The 14215-nt window shown below is 50.7% G+C and overlaps 1 protein-coding gene across 1 annotated transcript in view; it reads right to left on the minus strand.

The window, feature by feature from the left end:
• Positions 1–14215, minus strand: part of LOC144610977 (insulin-like growth factor 1 receptor) — a 98479-nt gene that overhangs the window by 67103 nt on the left and 17161 nt on the right. Inside the window, exon 2 of the mRNA XM_078430028.1 lies at positions 1067–1612. Within this exon, the coding sequence (XP_078286154.1) occupies positions 1067–1612 (546 nt within the window). The remainder of the gene's footprint in view (positions 1–1066; positions 1613–14215) is intronic.

Consider the following 14215-nt stretch of genomic DNA (forward strand, 5'->3'; position numbering starts at 1 on the left):
CAGCCGGACATAAAACAGCTTTTTTTCCCACGAGTGACAGTTCTACTCAATAACCAAAGTCTGTAGTCTTTTCTTTGCTCTGGTTTATTTTCACCCACACGTTTAGACTGTAAGGTTGTATCCTTATTGTTTTGATGCATTTATGATTTATTCTTAATTGTTAACTGTATGTTTGTGTTGTCATTTGTGAGCGGAGCACCAAGGCATATTCCTTGTATCTGCACATACCTGGCCAATAAACTTATTCATTCATTATTCATTCATCCATTGATGTTCCAGTTGCTTCACTACCGGAGCAATGGAATCCACATTACGCAACGTTCTGTGGGGAGTGAGGAGTCGGGGTGGGATTTGGGGAGGGGTGCATGGTTTCCCATCTCAACAGGTCTACAGCCCACCAGAGAGAGACACAAAATGCTGGAGTAACTCAGCGGGACAGGCAGCATCTCCGGAGAGAAGGAATGGGCGACGTTTCGGGTCGAGACCCTTCTTCGGGAATGGGCGACGTTTCGGGTCGAGCGCCGAAGGGGCTCGACCCGAAACGTCACCCGTTCCTGAAGAAGGGTCTCAACCCGAAACGTCACCCATTCCTGAAGAAGGGTCTCGACCTGAAACGTCACCCATTCCTGAAGAAGGGTCTCGACCCGAAACGTCACCCATTCCTGAAGAAGGGTCTCGACCCGAAATGTCACCCATTCCTTCCCTCCAGAGATGCTGCCCGAGTCGCTCCAGCTTTTTGCGTCCATCTGCGGTCTAAGCCAGCATCGGCGGTTGCTTCTTACACACGCCTTAAACAGGGCCATCGACAAATCAACGCTCGAGAAGTAATTTCGTGAACGCGTGCGTACAAATGAAACGCCAGTGGTAAGTTTAGCAAGTATGCAGTTCCCAATACAGATCACCAAAGAACTTCATCAAGCACCACTACGGTCTCAAGAGTGGACACTAGGACTCAGCCAAAGCCTCGGCCTTGGTCTCACACACACGGGAGGTGAAAACAGGACCGCGCACACAAGTCGCAAGCATTGACTGGCGCCCAAGATGGAGGCTCGCGGGATCAGCCTACCTCTCTGGCAGTGGTTGGCATTCCAGCACCGGTAGTTGTACTGGTTGTACACGCTGGTCTTGGTGCACAGGGGGTGGTCCTCCATGGTCCCCGGGCAGACGTCCCCGCACTCGTTCTGCTGCTTATTGCGGTCGATGTAGTTGTTCTCGGCAGAATCCAGGATGTAGGACCAGTCGATGGTGGACAGGTAGCAGAGGTCGTGGTTCTTCTCGATGCGCACGGCGCCGCGCGTGATGTTCTGCAGGCTGTACAGGCCGATCTCCTTCAGGTGGGTCATTTCGAAGATGACCAGGGCGTAGTTGAAGAAGAGGCGGACGCCGCGGATGACGGTGAGGTTGGGGAAGAGGTCCCGCAGCGTCTCCAGCCCGTAGACGCGGTAGAGCAGCAGGTACTCCGTGATGACCGTCAGCCTGGGGAAACGCAGGGCGCGGAAGTCCTCCGCCTTGCCACTGATCAGCAGGATCTGCAGGTAGCCCTCAATGATGGTGCAGTTCTCCAGCTGCCGGAGGTCCGAGACCTGGTTCCTGATGTCCATACCACTGCATACTGAAAGAGAAAAGCAAATCGTCAGCTCAGTTTAGAGTTACAGCACGGAAATAGGCCCTTTGGCCCAGAGATTCTACGCCGACCAGCGATTATAGGCTTTAGACACAGCATGGAAACAGGCCCTTAGGCCCACAGATTCTACGCCGACCAGCGATATAGACTTTACAGCACAGAAACAGGCCCTTTGGCCCACAGATTCTACACCGACCAGCGATCTCGGCTTTAGAGACACACCACGGAAACAGGCCCTTTGGCCCACAGATTCTACACTGACCAGCGATATAGACTTTACACCATGGAAACAGGCCCTTTGGCCCACAGATTCTACGCCAACCAGCGATCTAGACTTTAGAGACACACCACGGAAACAGGCCCTTTGGCCCACAGATTCTACGCCAACCAGCGATCTAGACATTAGAGATACAGCATGAAACAGGCCCTTTGGCCCACAGATTCTACACTGACCAGCGATATAGACTTTACAGCATGGAAACAGGCCCTTTGGCCCACAGATTCTACACTGACCAGCGATCTAGACTTTACACCATGGAAACAGGCCCTTTGGCCCACAGATTCTACACTGACCAGCGATCTCCTGAACACTAGTTCTCCGCTAACTTATCCTACACTTTAGACTTCAGAGACACCGCACAGAAACAGGTCCTTCGGCCCACGAAGCCTACCGGCGATACGCCGTACATTATCCTACATACTCGGGACAATTTTATAATTTACCAACGCCAATTAACCTACAAACCTGCACATTCAGTTTAGTTTAGTTTAGAGACACAGCGCGGAAACAGGCCCTTCGGCCCACCGGGTCCACGCCGACCAGCGATCCCCGCACATTAACACTATCCTACACCCACTAGGGACAATTTTTACATTTGCCCAGCCAATTAACCTACAAACCTGCACGTCTTTGGAGTGTGGGAGGAAACCGAAGATCTCGGAGAAAACCCCACGCAGGTCACGGGGAGAACGTACAAACTCCGCAGACAGCAAACGCGGTCCGGATGGGTCTCCGGCGCTGCATTCGCTGTAAGGCAGCAACCGTGACCGCCCGATCATCTTTGGGATGTGGGAGGAAACCGAACCGCGGGGAGAAAATCCACGCAGGTCACGGGGAGAAAGTGCGAGCTCCACACAGACAGCACCGCAATCAGGATCCAACACGGGTCTCTACCTCTGCGCCACCGTGTATTCAATGTTAGATCCTCATTGCGGTGCTGTCTGTGTGGAGTTCGCACGTTCTCCCCATGACCTGCATGGATTTTCTCCCTGTGGTTCGGTTTCCTCCCACATCCCAAAGATGATCGGGCGGTCACGGTGGCGCAGCGGTAGAGTTGCTGCCTTACAGCGAATGCAGCGCCGGAGACTCAGGTTCGATCCTGACTACGGGCGCTGTCTGTACGGAGTGTGTACGTTCTCCCGGTGACCTGCGTGGGTTTTCTCCGAGATCTTCGGTTTCCTCCCACACTCTAAAGATGTGCAGGTTTGTAGGTTAATTGACTGGGTAAATGTAAAAATTGTCCCTAGTGTGTGTAGGATAGTGTTAATGTGCGGGGATCGCTGGGTGGCGCGGACTCGGTGGGCCGAAGGGCCTGTTTGCGCGCTGTATCTCTAAATCTAAAAATCTAAATCTAAAGTACAAAAACTATTGGGGGGGGGGATTAAACAATAGACAATAGGTGCAGGAGGAGGCCATTCGGCCCTTCGAGCCAGCACCGCCATTCAATGTGATCATGGCTGATCATTCTCAATCAGTACCCCGTTCCTGCCTTCTCCCCATACCCCCTGACTCCGCTATCCTTAAGAGCTCTATCTAGCTCTCTCTTGAATGCATTCAGAGAATTGGCCTCCACTGCCTTCTGAGGCAGAGAATTCCACAGATTCACAACTCTCTGACTGAAAAAGGTTTTTCCTCATCTCAGTTCTAAATGGCCTACCCCTTATTCTTAATCTGTGGCCCCTGGTTCAGGACTCCCCCAACATTGGGAACATGTTTCCTGCCTCTAACGTGTCCAACCCCTTAATAATCTTATACGTTTCGATAAGATCTCCTCTCATTAGCAGGGTGAGCGGCGGGACAGGGGGGGTTGGGAGTTGCGGAGCTGAACAGCCTTGGGGGACAAAGGTTGCCCTTCTCTGTGTCCCACAGCCTGGGCAGTAAAGCCAGTGTCCTGAGGGGAACCCCTCAAACGCAGAGAACAGGAGACCAGTGTGCGGTGTCCTGTGAAACAAAACTGCACAACTGACAAGGCTCAAAAGATTTAACATCCAAATAACATCCACTGAAATCATAAGGCGCCGTGATGTAGCGGGCTTGATCGGCGAGGGTAAATCCAAATATCTCATTGACCTGCAACTGCGCTTGTGCTGATCTTCAGTGATTTAAGTTGGTTCTATTTTTAGCGAACAGCAGCAAAATGCAGGTCTCGTGCACGGATTTCCTGCAGGAACACACGATTAGCATTCTCTGAAGGCAGATGCATTAAAAAGCCTCTCCCGAAACTCACTGGCTGCCAGATAGTGCGGGAGACCACACTTAGTCAAAGCAGATTTTGAGGGCGGTTTTGCTATTGAGGGCGTGCAGCGTAGGTTCACTAGGTTAATTCCCGGAATGGCGGGACTGTCATATGTTGAAAGACTGGAGCGACTCGGCTTGTATACACTGGAATTTAGAAGGATGAGAGGGGATCTTATCGAAACGTATAAGATTATTAAGGGGTTGGACACGTTAGAGGCAGGAAACATGTTCCCAATGTTTGGGGGAGTCCAGAACCGGGGGCCACGGTTTAACAATAAGGGGTAGGCCATTTAGAACTGAGATGAGGATAAACTTTTTCAGTCAGAGAGTTGTGAATCTGTGGAATTCTCTGCCTCAGAAGGCAGTGGAGGCCAATTCTCTGAATGCATTCAAGAGAGAGCTAGATAGAGCTCTTAAGGATAGTGGAGTCAGGGGGTATGGGGAGAAGGCAGGAACGGGGTACTGATTGAGAATGATCAGCCATGATCACATTGAATGGCGGTGCTGGCTCGAAGGGCCAAATGGCCTCCTCCTGCACCTATTGTGTTTTGTCAGACCACTCTGGCTTGGGTTTATCATTGTCATGTGTATTAAGGAGTGCCAAGCTTGGTTTTGCATGCACTCCAAACAGATCAGAAGTACCGCCCCCAAATACAATCGTCAAGCTGTTGTACGAAACAAAAAAAACTGCAGATACTGGTTTAAAGGGTCCCGACCCGAAACGTCACCCATTCCTTCTCTCCCGAGATGCTCCCTGACCCGCTGAGTTACTCCGGCATTTTGAGTCCACCTCTTTCATTCATTCATTCTATATCTCTCTATATCCGTCCACGCCTCTCATTTCTCATTCCCTCCCTTTCGCACGCCAATTAATTCCCTTATTACCTACCATCCATTTATAGTTGAGGTAAGAGGATAAATAAGACAGTATGTGTAGGAAGGAACTGCAGGTGTCGATTCATAACGAAGATAGACACAAAAAGCTGGAGTGACTCAGCAGACCTGGCAGCATCGCTGGAGTAAAAGGAAAAGGAGAAAAGGGCATTTCAGGTCGAGTCTGAAGAAGGGTCTCGACCCAAAAACGTCACCCATTCCTTCTCTCTGGACATGCTGCCTGACCCGCTGAGTTACTCCAGCATTTTGTGTCTACCTTCAAACTGTAGTACGTCAGGTGGAGCAAAGGGGAAGATACAGAGCCCTGAATATAGTTCGTGTAAGAAAATAACTGCAGATGCTGGTACAAAACGAAGGTATTTATTCACAAAATGCTGGAGTAACTCAGCAGGTCAGGCAGCATCTCAGGGGAGAAGGAATGGGTGACGTTTCGGGTCGAGAAACGTCACCCATTCCTTCTCTCCTGAGATGCTGCCTGACCTGCTGAGTTACTCCAGCATTTTGTGACTGAATATACTTCAAGGTCAGGTTACTGTCACATGTACCAATTAAGGTACAGTGAAATTCGAATTACCACTGTAGTTCTCTGCATTGTAGCGCATCAGTTCCATAGACAAAGTCCAATGTCCGCAATGGGGTAGAGGTGCATTAGACAGTACCCTGGCTTTTAGAAGGCCTGTTCAGAAGCCCGATGACAGAGGGGAAGAAGCTGTTCCCCAGTCTGGTGGTGCGCGATTACAAACCTCTGTAGCTCTGTGGGAAAATAACTGCAGATGCCGGTTCAAATCTGAAGAAGGGTCTCGTCCCGAAACGTCACCCATTAATTCTCTCCTGAGAAGCTGCCTGACCCGCTGAGTAACTCCAGCATTGTGTGAAACCTTTGTAACTTCCGCCGGACTGGAGCAGGGAGGAGGAGGAGGAGGAATGATCGGGGTGGGACGAGTCTTTTTTGACACTCGAGGGTGAATAACTCACAGGTAGGTAATGACGCACGCGAGCCAGCCGAGGCCGCAATGACCACACCGTCCCATCGCTCGGCAGCGCTGGCTAATCCCAGCCAAGCAGCCGCGGGGGATGTTTTAAACAAGCAAGACTGGGAAAGCAAGAACGCAGCCAGGACTCTGACTCCTGACGACTTTCCAGTGATTCATGTTGGCAACAGACTGCCTGAATGAGAGAAGATGAACCTTGGCTGCAATATCCAAGGCCCACAAAACGCAGAAACAAAGAGCTGTCATGCTGGTTAATACTCAGATTGATTAATGGGGCTGGATGTTACAGTCCCCAAGGTTTGCACTACAATTGACTGGTGTTGTTCTTGGGGGTGGCCACTAGGTGATGTTGCTATTCAGTCACCACTAGGTGATTCAGCACGTCTACTCTGCCTTTCAATCATGGCTGATCTATCTTTCCCTCTCAGGCCCATTCTCTTGCATTCTCCCCATAACCTTCGAAGCCTCACTAATCAAGAAGGATCTCAACCCAAAACGTCACCTATCCATGTCCTCCAGAGATGCTGCCTGTCCCGCTGAGTTACTACGGCAATCTGTGAAACGTCACCTATCCATGTTCTCCACAGATGCTGCCTGACCTGCTGAGTTACTCCAGCGCTCAGTGAAACGTCACCTATCCATGTTCTCCACAGATGCTGCCTGACCCGCTGAGTTACTCCAGCGCTCAGTGAAACGTCACCTATCCATGTTCTCCACAGATGCTGCCTGACCCGCTGAGTTACTCCAGCACTCTGTGAAACGTCACCTATCCGTGTTCTCCAGAGATGCTGCCTGACCCGCTGAGTTACTCCAGCACTCTGTGAAACGACACCTATCCATGTTCTCCACAGGTGCTGCCTGACCCGCTGAGTTACTCCAGCACTTTGTGTCCTCCAAACGTCTCAAAATTGCCGGGTGAGGCATAATCCTCATCGAGAAACGTTTCACAACTTTCAGCATGGAAAACATAGACAATAGGTGCAGGAGGAGGCCGTTCGGCCCTTCGAGCCGGCACCGCCATTCATTATGATCATGGCTGATCATCCACAATCAGTAACCCGTGCCTGCCTTCTCCCCATACCCCTTGATTCCGCTAGTGCAGCAGGCACTGGGGAGTGCCAAGGCTGGCAGGTCCGGCTTAATCATCCCGACTGGGAAATCTATCAGCAAACATTCTCTCCCAAACAGCACTGTGGGCCCACCTACGACAGCAGGACTGCCTGGGGTTGGAAGAATCTCACCCCACCTTCTCCAGACACATCTGAACGGGCAATACATGCTGGCCTTCCCAACGATGTCGCGAAGGGAAGAGAAAAAAATCAATAAAGACACTCACAGACTGTTCAACTTTATCACATCCGATACCAGTATTCATTGGTGTTTACAAAACACACACAAGCCTCCTGCAAAATCAGATCTTTATCGCGTGTAAACGGCTGTGGTCATGTGAAGCGTAAGAAAACGACTGCAGACGGTGGCGCAAATCAAAGGTATTTACTCACAAAATGCTGGAGTAAAACTCAGCGGGTCAGGCAGCATCCCGGGAGAGAAGGAATGGGTGACGTTTCGGGTCGAGACACTTCTTCAGGAATGGGTGACATTTCGGGTCGAGACCTGTCTTCAGGAATGGGTGACGTTTCGGGTCGAGCCCCTTCGGGCTCGACCCGAAACGTCACCCATTCCTGCTCTCCTGAGACGCTGCCTGACCCGCTGAGTTACTCCAGCATTTTGTGAATGAATACCTCGGTGGTCATGTGAAGCATCGGGTGCACCTACAATCAATGGGGACAGATGAAGTCACTGCCTGCTATGAGCAAGTGTGGGACAAGAGCTTGTCTCCCCCGCCCCCCCATCACCGTCTCTGGTGGAATCAAGCCCCTCAGGTTCTTTCCGCTGGATTAACAGGCACTCATTGCCTTTGCTCCTGCACGTGTCACTGCAGAGGAGTAATAGGGGAGATGCAGCGAGACCTGGGTGTCGTGGTGCACCAGTCATTGAAAGTAGGCCTGCAGGTGCAGCAGGCAGTGAAGAAAGCGAATGGTATGTTGGCATTCACAGCGAGGGGATTTGAGTATAGGAGTAGGGAGGTTCTGCTGCAGTTGTACAGGGCATTGGTGAGACCACACTTGGAGTATTGCGTACAGTTTTGGTCTCCTAATCTGAGGAAAGACATTCTTGCCATAGAGGGAGTACAGAGAAGGTTCACCAGATTGATTCCTGGGATGGCAGAACACTTTCATATGAAGAAAGACTGGATAGACTCGGCTTGTACACGCTGGAATTTAGAAGATTGAGGGGGGATCTTATAGAAACTTACAAAATTCTTAAGGGGTTGGACAGGCTAGATGCAGGAAGATTGTTCCCGATGATGGGGAAGTCCAGAACAAGGGGTCACAGTTTAAGGATAAGGGGGAAGTCTTTTAGGACCGAGATGAGAAAAAAAAAATTCACACAGAGAGTGGTGAATCTGTGGAATTCTCTGCCACAGAAGGTAGTTGAGGCCAGTTAATTTGGCTATATTTAAGATCGAGTTAGATGTGGCCCTTGTGGCTAAAGGGATCAGGGGGTATGGAGAGAAGGCAGGTACGGGATACTGAGTTGGATGATCAGCCATGATCATATTGAATGGCGGTGCGTACAGGCTCGAAGGGCCGAATGGCCTACTCCTGCACCTATTTTCTATGTTTCTATGAATCAGACTGCAGATAATGAGCAACTCGGCCGGGACTTTGTACAGGCTCATCTCCAATTAATGTTGTCGCTGCCACCCAGACTGGTCCCGTAACCAAATGAACCTCCTCCCCACCCCCCTCCCCTCCCCTCCGCGGGTGGACTTATATCGAGCCCTGCACCACCGTAGGGCACCCTCTGCACTCAGGAGGCCGAGGTTTAGTTCAGAGATACAGTGCGGAGTTGTCAATTCCTCTCGCGATTTGTAAGATCCTCACTTTAAGATCACCCCTCATCCACCTGCACGTCAACGAATCGAGTCCGAGATTGTTTAACCTCTCAACGACAGCTCAGGCCCTCGAGTCCTGGCGACATCCTCGTAAAGGTTGACCGAACCTTACCAAGACCAGGGGGGGGGGGCGAGGGATGTACGTAGAGGTACAACAAACCCTGGCACGGTGGTAGAGTTGCCGCCTTACAGCGAATGCAGCGCCGGAGACCCGGGTTCTATCCCCGACTACGGGTGCTGCCTGTACGGAGTTTGTACGTTCTCCCCGTGACCTGCGTGGGCTTTCTCCGAGATCTCCGGTTTCCTCCCACACTCCAAAGACGTAAAGGTTTGTCGATTAATTGGCTTGGTAAATGGGGTTTTTTTAAATCCCTAGTGGGCGTAGGATGGTGTTAATGTGCGGGGATCGCTGGTTGGCGCGGACCCGGTGGGCTGAAGGGCCTGTTTCCGCGCTGTATCTCGAAACTAAACTGAACTGAAGGGCCTCGGCCCGAAACGCCACCTATTCCCTCTCTCCTGAGATGCTGCCTGACCCACTGAGTTACTCCAGCACCCTGTGAAACGTCACCTATCCGTGTTCCCCAGAGATGCTGCCTGACCCGCTGAGTTACTCCAGCACCCTGTGAAACGTCACCTATCCATGTTCTACAGAGATGCTGCCTGACCCGCTGAGTTACTCCAGCACCTTGTGAAACGTCACCTATCCATGTTCTCCACAGATGCTGCCTGACCCGCTGAGTTACTCCAGCACCTTGTGAAACGTCACCTATCCATGTTCTCCAGAGATGCTGCCTGACCCGCTGAGTTACTCCAGCTTTTTGTGTGTGTCCCCAGATATTTGCAAGTCGACTCCGTGACAACCCAGTTGGATTTGAGTTGGCGTCCACAATCAGAAGTCGGCACTGAGCCAACGGCTAAGGAAATATAGGTCAGGGGCCTTATGTGATGCAGTGCGCTTCTCGTTTCTCCCCTCCTCTCCCCTCCCCTCACCGCAAGCACACACAGGGTGCATGTACCAGCCTCAGAATTAACATGCTGCAAGCTGACCTGATCGGGAGTTGTGTCTAAGCGAGCTTTAATCTGCAAAAGCAGGATTCAATTTACATCAGTGAATAAAAACTGAATCTAGGCCAGCCACGTAAACTGGTTATTTTGTTCAATCAGTCACACCACTCGACTAATTTTCAGTCAACCACCCCCCAATGAAAATATTTATTTACAAAATGCTGGAGTAACTCAGCAGGTCAGGCAGCATCTCGGGAGAGAAGGAATGGGTTCTCTCTCGAGATGCTGCCTGACCTGCTGAGTTACTCCAGCATTTTGTGAATAAATACCTTCGATTTGTACCAGCATCTGCAGTTATCTTCTTATACTACCCAATGAAAATATATATATACTCTTTAAATTAATTATTAATAGGTGTGGAGGGGGGTCGTTTCTTATTTTTGGGGTTCCCAATATTCCCGGGGTTACCTGTGGTACCCCGTTCGCCTTTACTCGGAGCTTGGAGACTTGTGCGTTGCCAAGATATTCGATTAGGCAAGGCAGAGGGGGGCACATTTTACAAACACAAACACCACGCAGAGCAGCAGGAGAGAGAGAGCGAGAGAGACAGAGAGTGATCAGAGCACTTATTCCTCTTCACCCTGTATGCCCCACCGCCCTTCCCTCGCGTGGCATACAGTGCGACCAGAGACAGTTCTTGGAACCCACCCACCATGTGATACAGGGGACGGAGCCACCAGGCATGATTCACATACGGTAGTGACTGCCCACCGCTCCGAGCTCCAAAAGGAAGAGCAGGCCGAACGCTTGAAACACGGAGAGAGACACACAAAATGCCGCAGTAACTCAGCGGGTCAGACAGTGTCTCTGGAGAGAAGGGATGGGTGACGTTTCATAAGGTCTCGTAGGGTCTCGACCCGAAACGTCACCCATTCCCGAAGAAGGGTCTCGACCCGAAACGTCACCCATTCCTGAAGAAGGGTCTCGACCCGAAACGTCACCCATTCCTGAAGAAGGGTCTCGACCCGAAACGTCACCCATTCCTGAAGACAGGTTTCGAACTGAAACGTCACCCATTCCTGAAGACGGATCTCGACCCGAAACGTCACCCACTCCTGAAGAAGGGTCTCGACCCGAAATGTCACCCATTCCTGAAGAAGGGTCTCGACCCGAAACGTCACCCATTCCTTCTTTCCCAAGATGCTGCCTGAGTGTTGGAAGTAACTGCAGGTAGACGCACAATGCTGGAGTAACTCAGCGGGTCAGGCACCATTCCTGGAGAGAAGGAATGGGCGACGTTTCGGGTCGAGACCCTTCTTCAGACCGAGGTATCCAGAGATGCTGCCTGTCCCGCTGAGTTACTCCAGCATTTTGTGTCTACTTTCGATTTAAACCAGCATCTGCAGTTCTTTCCTACACAAGAAACTTCAGATGCTGGTTTAAACCGAAGAGAGACACAAGATGCAACTCAGCGGGTCAGGCAGCGTCTCTGGAGAGAAGGAATGGGTGAGGTCGTAGGTAATAGGAGCAGAAATAGGACATTCGGCCCATCATGTCCACTCCACCATCCAACCATGGCTGATCTATCTCTCCCTCCTAACTCCAATCTGCAGCACTCTCCGCATAACCCGACACCCGTACTGATCAAGAATCTCTCTATCTCTGCGCCAGGTCTGAAGAAGGGTCTCGACACGGTAGCGCAGCGGTAGTGTTGCTGCTTTACAGCGAATGCAGCGCCGGAGACTCAGGTTCGATCCTGACTACGGGTGCTGCACTGTAAGGAGTTTGTACGTTCTCCCCGTGACCTGCGTGGGTTTTCTCCGAGATCTTCGATTTCCTCCCACACTCCAAAGACGTACAGGTATGTAGGTTAATTGGCTGGGTAAATGTAAATGTAAAAATTGTCCCTAGTGGGTGTAGGATAGTGTTAATGTACGGGGATCACTGGGCGGCACGGACTTGGAGGGCCGAAAAGGCCTGTTTCCGGCTGTATATATATGATGATGATATGATATGACCCGAAACGTCACCTATACCTTTTCTCCAGAGACGCTGCCTGACACGCTGAGTTGCTCCTCCAGCATTTCGTGTCTATCTTTGGTTTAAACCAGCATCTGCAGTTCCTTGTGTGGGAAAGAACTGCAGATGCTGGTTTAAATCGAAGGTAGATACAGAATGCTGGCGTAACTCAGCGGGACAGGCAGCATCTCTGGAGAGAAGGAATGGGTGACGTTTCGTTCCGAAACGTCACCCATTCCTTCTCTCCAGAGATGCTGCCTGTCCCGCTGAGTTACTCCAGCATTTTGCGTCTATCTGGAATTCCTTCCGACACTCGAAACACGGAAACAGTTTTTTATAAAACTCGGTCACTTAGACGCTGGCCCTGATGCCAAAAAAAAAAAAAAAAAAGTGTTAATTCCTTAAACATCCTGATTTGTATATCAACCGGATCCCTGCAGTAGACAAAGAAAATGTCACTTAACATTCAAGAATTTCACACCTCGCTATGCAAATTTTGAAAATCTATTAAACAAATTTTACACAGGCACAAAGTCGAGAAGGAAAAAGAAATTCCTGGCGAGGATTCAAAACAAACAAAATAGAATGATGCAAGTGGGATCAAGGGGACACTAACGATGTCTTGTGGCGAAAATGGGGACAGTGCACACAGAGGTTTCTCAGCATAAGAAAATAACTGCAGATGCTGGTACAAATCGAAGGTGTTTATTCACAAAACGCTGGAGTAACTCAGCGGGTCAGGCAGCATCTCGGGAGAGTAGGAATGGGTGACGTTTCGGGTCGAGACCCTTCTTCAGACTGAAGCACCTCTGGGTTTCAGTACCTCTGGGTTTCACCGTGGCAACTGGCGAAGATAAAGCTCACAAAGTTGTCGCTTAGCGAGAACTACTGCTTCATGGGCTCCCGAGACCCCCCCCCCCCCCCCCCCCCGGTTTAACTCTGACCTCCGTTGCTGTCCATGTGGAGTTTGCATGTTAGCCCTGGGAATATGTCACCTAACCGGCACGGTGGTGCAGTGGTAGAGTTGCTGCCTTACAGCGAATGCAGCGCCGGAGACCCGGGTTCGATTCCGACTACGGGCACCGTCTGTGCGGAGTTTGTACGTTCTCCCCGTGACCTGCGTGGGTTTTCTCCGAGATCTTCGGTTTCCTCCCACACTCCAAAGACGTGCAGGTTTGTAGGTTAATTGGCTGGGCAAATGTAAAAATTGTCCCTAGTGGGTGTAGGATAGTGTTAATGTGCGGGGATCGCTGGGCGGCGCGGACCCGGTGGGCCGAAGGGCCTGTTTCCGCGCTGTATCTCTAAATCTAAATAAATATAATAGAGTAGGCCATTCGGCCCTTCAAGCCAGCACCGTCATTCAATGTGATCATGGCTGATCATCCACAATCAGTACCCCGTTCCTGCCTTCACCCCATACCCCCTGACTCCGCTATCCTTAAGAGCTCTATCTTGAAAGCATCCAGAGAATTGGCCTCCACTGCCTACTGAGGCAGAGAATTCCAGGTGCTCCTCAACTTACGATGGTGGGGTTACGTTCTGAGCAACCCATCGCAAACCGAAAATATCGTGGGTGGAAATGCGGTCACGCGGGTGGAAGCGAGCTCGAACCGAAACGTCACCCATTTCTTCTCCCCCGAGATGCTGCCTGACCTGCTGAGTCGCTCCAGCACTTTGTGTCTACCTTCGATTTAAACTAACACCTGCACTTTTTTCCCCCCCTATTCTTTCGTCGTTCACAGATGCTGACACACAGGCAAGTTCTCTTACAATGTACAAGTGTGTAAACAAGCACTTTTAAATTCCCAAAGAAGGTGTGCCGGTAAATGGATTAGCACTTGATGGTGGCGGTATGGACAGGACGGGCCGAAGGGCCTGTGCTACCCGATGCTGTGAGTTGGGAGAGCATCCATCCACAAGTGAGCAGAGCAGATTACTGCACAGTGTGGATGAGTGGTTAGTGTTTAACACATCAGATCCCTGTCGACACAGAGCACACTTGATATTGTTGCAGCTGTAATTTCCATTCAATGTTGTCTTACAAGGAATTTAGTTATTGGGGAACAAAAGAACAAGGAAAAGTTTAAACAGAGCCTTGAGCTTCCATTCGTTATGAGGTGGCTCGCTGGGCCGAGTTGTTTTAGTGGTGTGGTTTACCTTGCTGTACGTAGTGTGTAGTAGCAAGCTCCCACAAGCCACACCAA

Source organism: Rhinoraja longicauda, chromosome 38, assembly GCF_053455715.1.
Source record: "Rhinoraja longicauda isolate Sanriku21f chromosome 38, sRhiLon1.1, whole genome shotgun sequence".
Taxonomy (NCBI): Eukaryota; Metazoa; Chordata; class Chondrichthyes; order Rajiformes; family Arhynchobatidae; genus Rhinoraja; species Rhinoraja longicauda.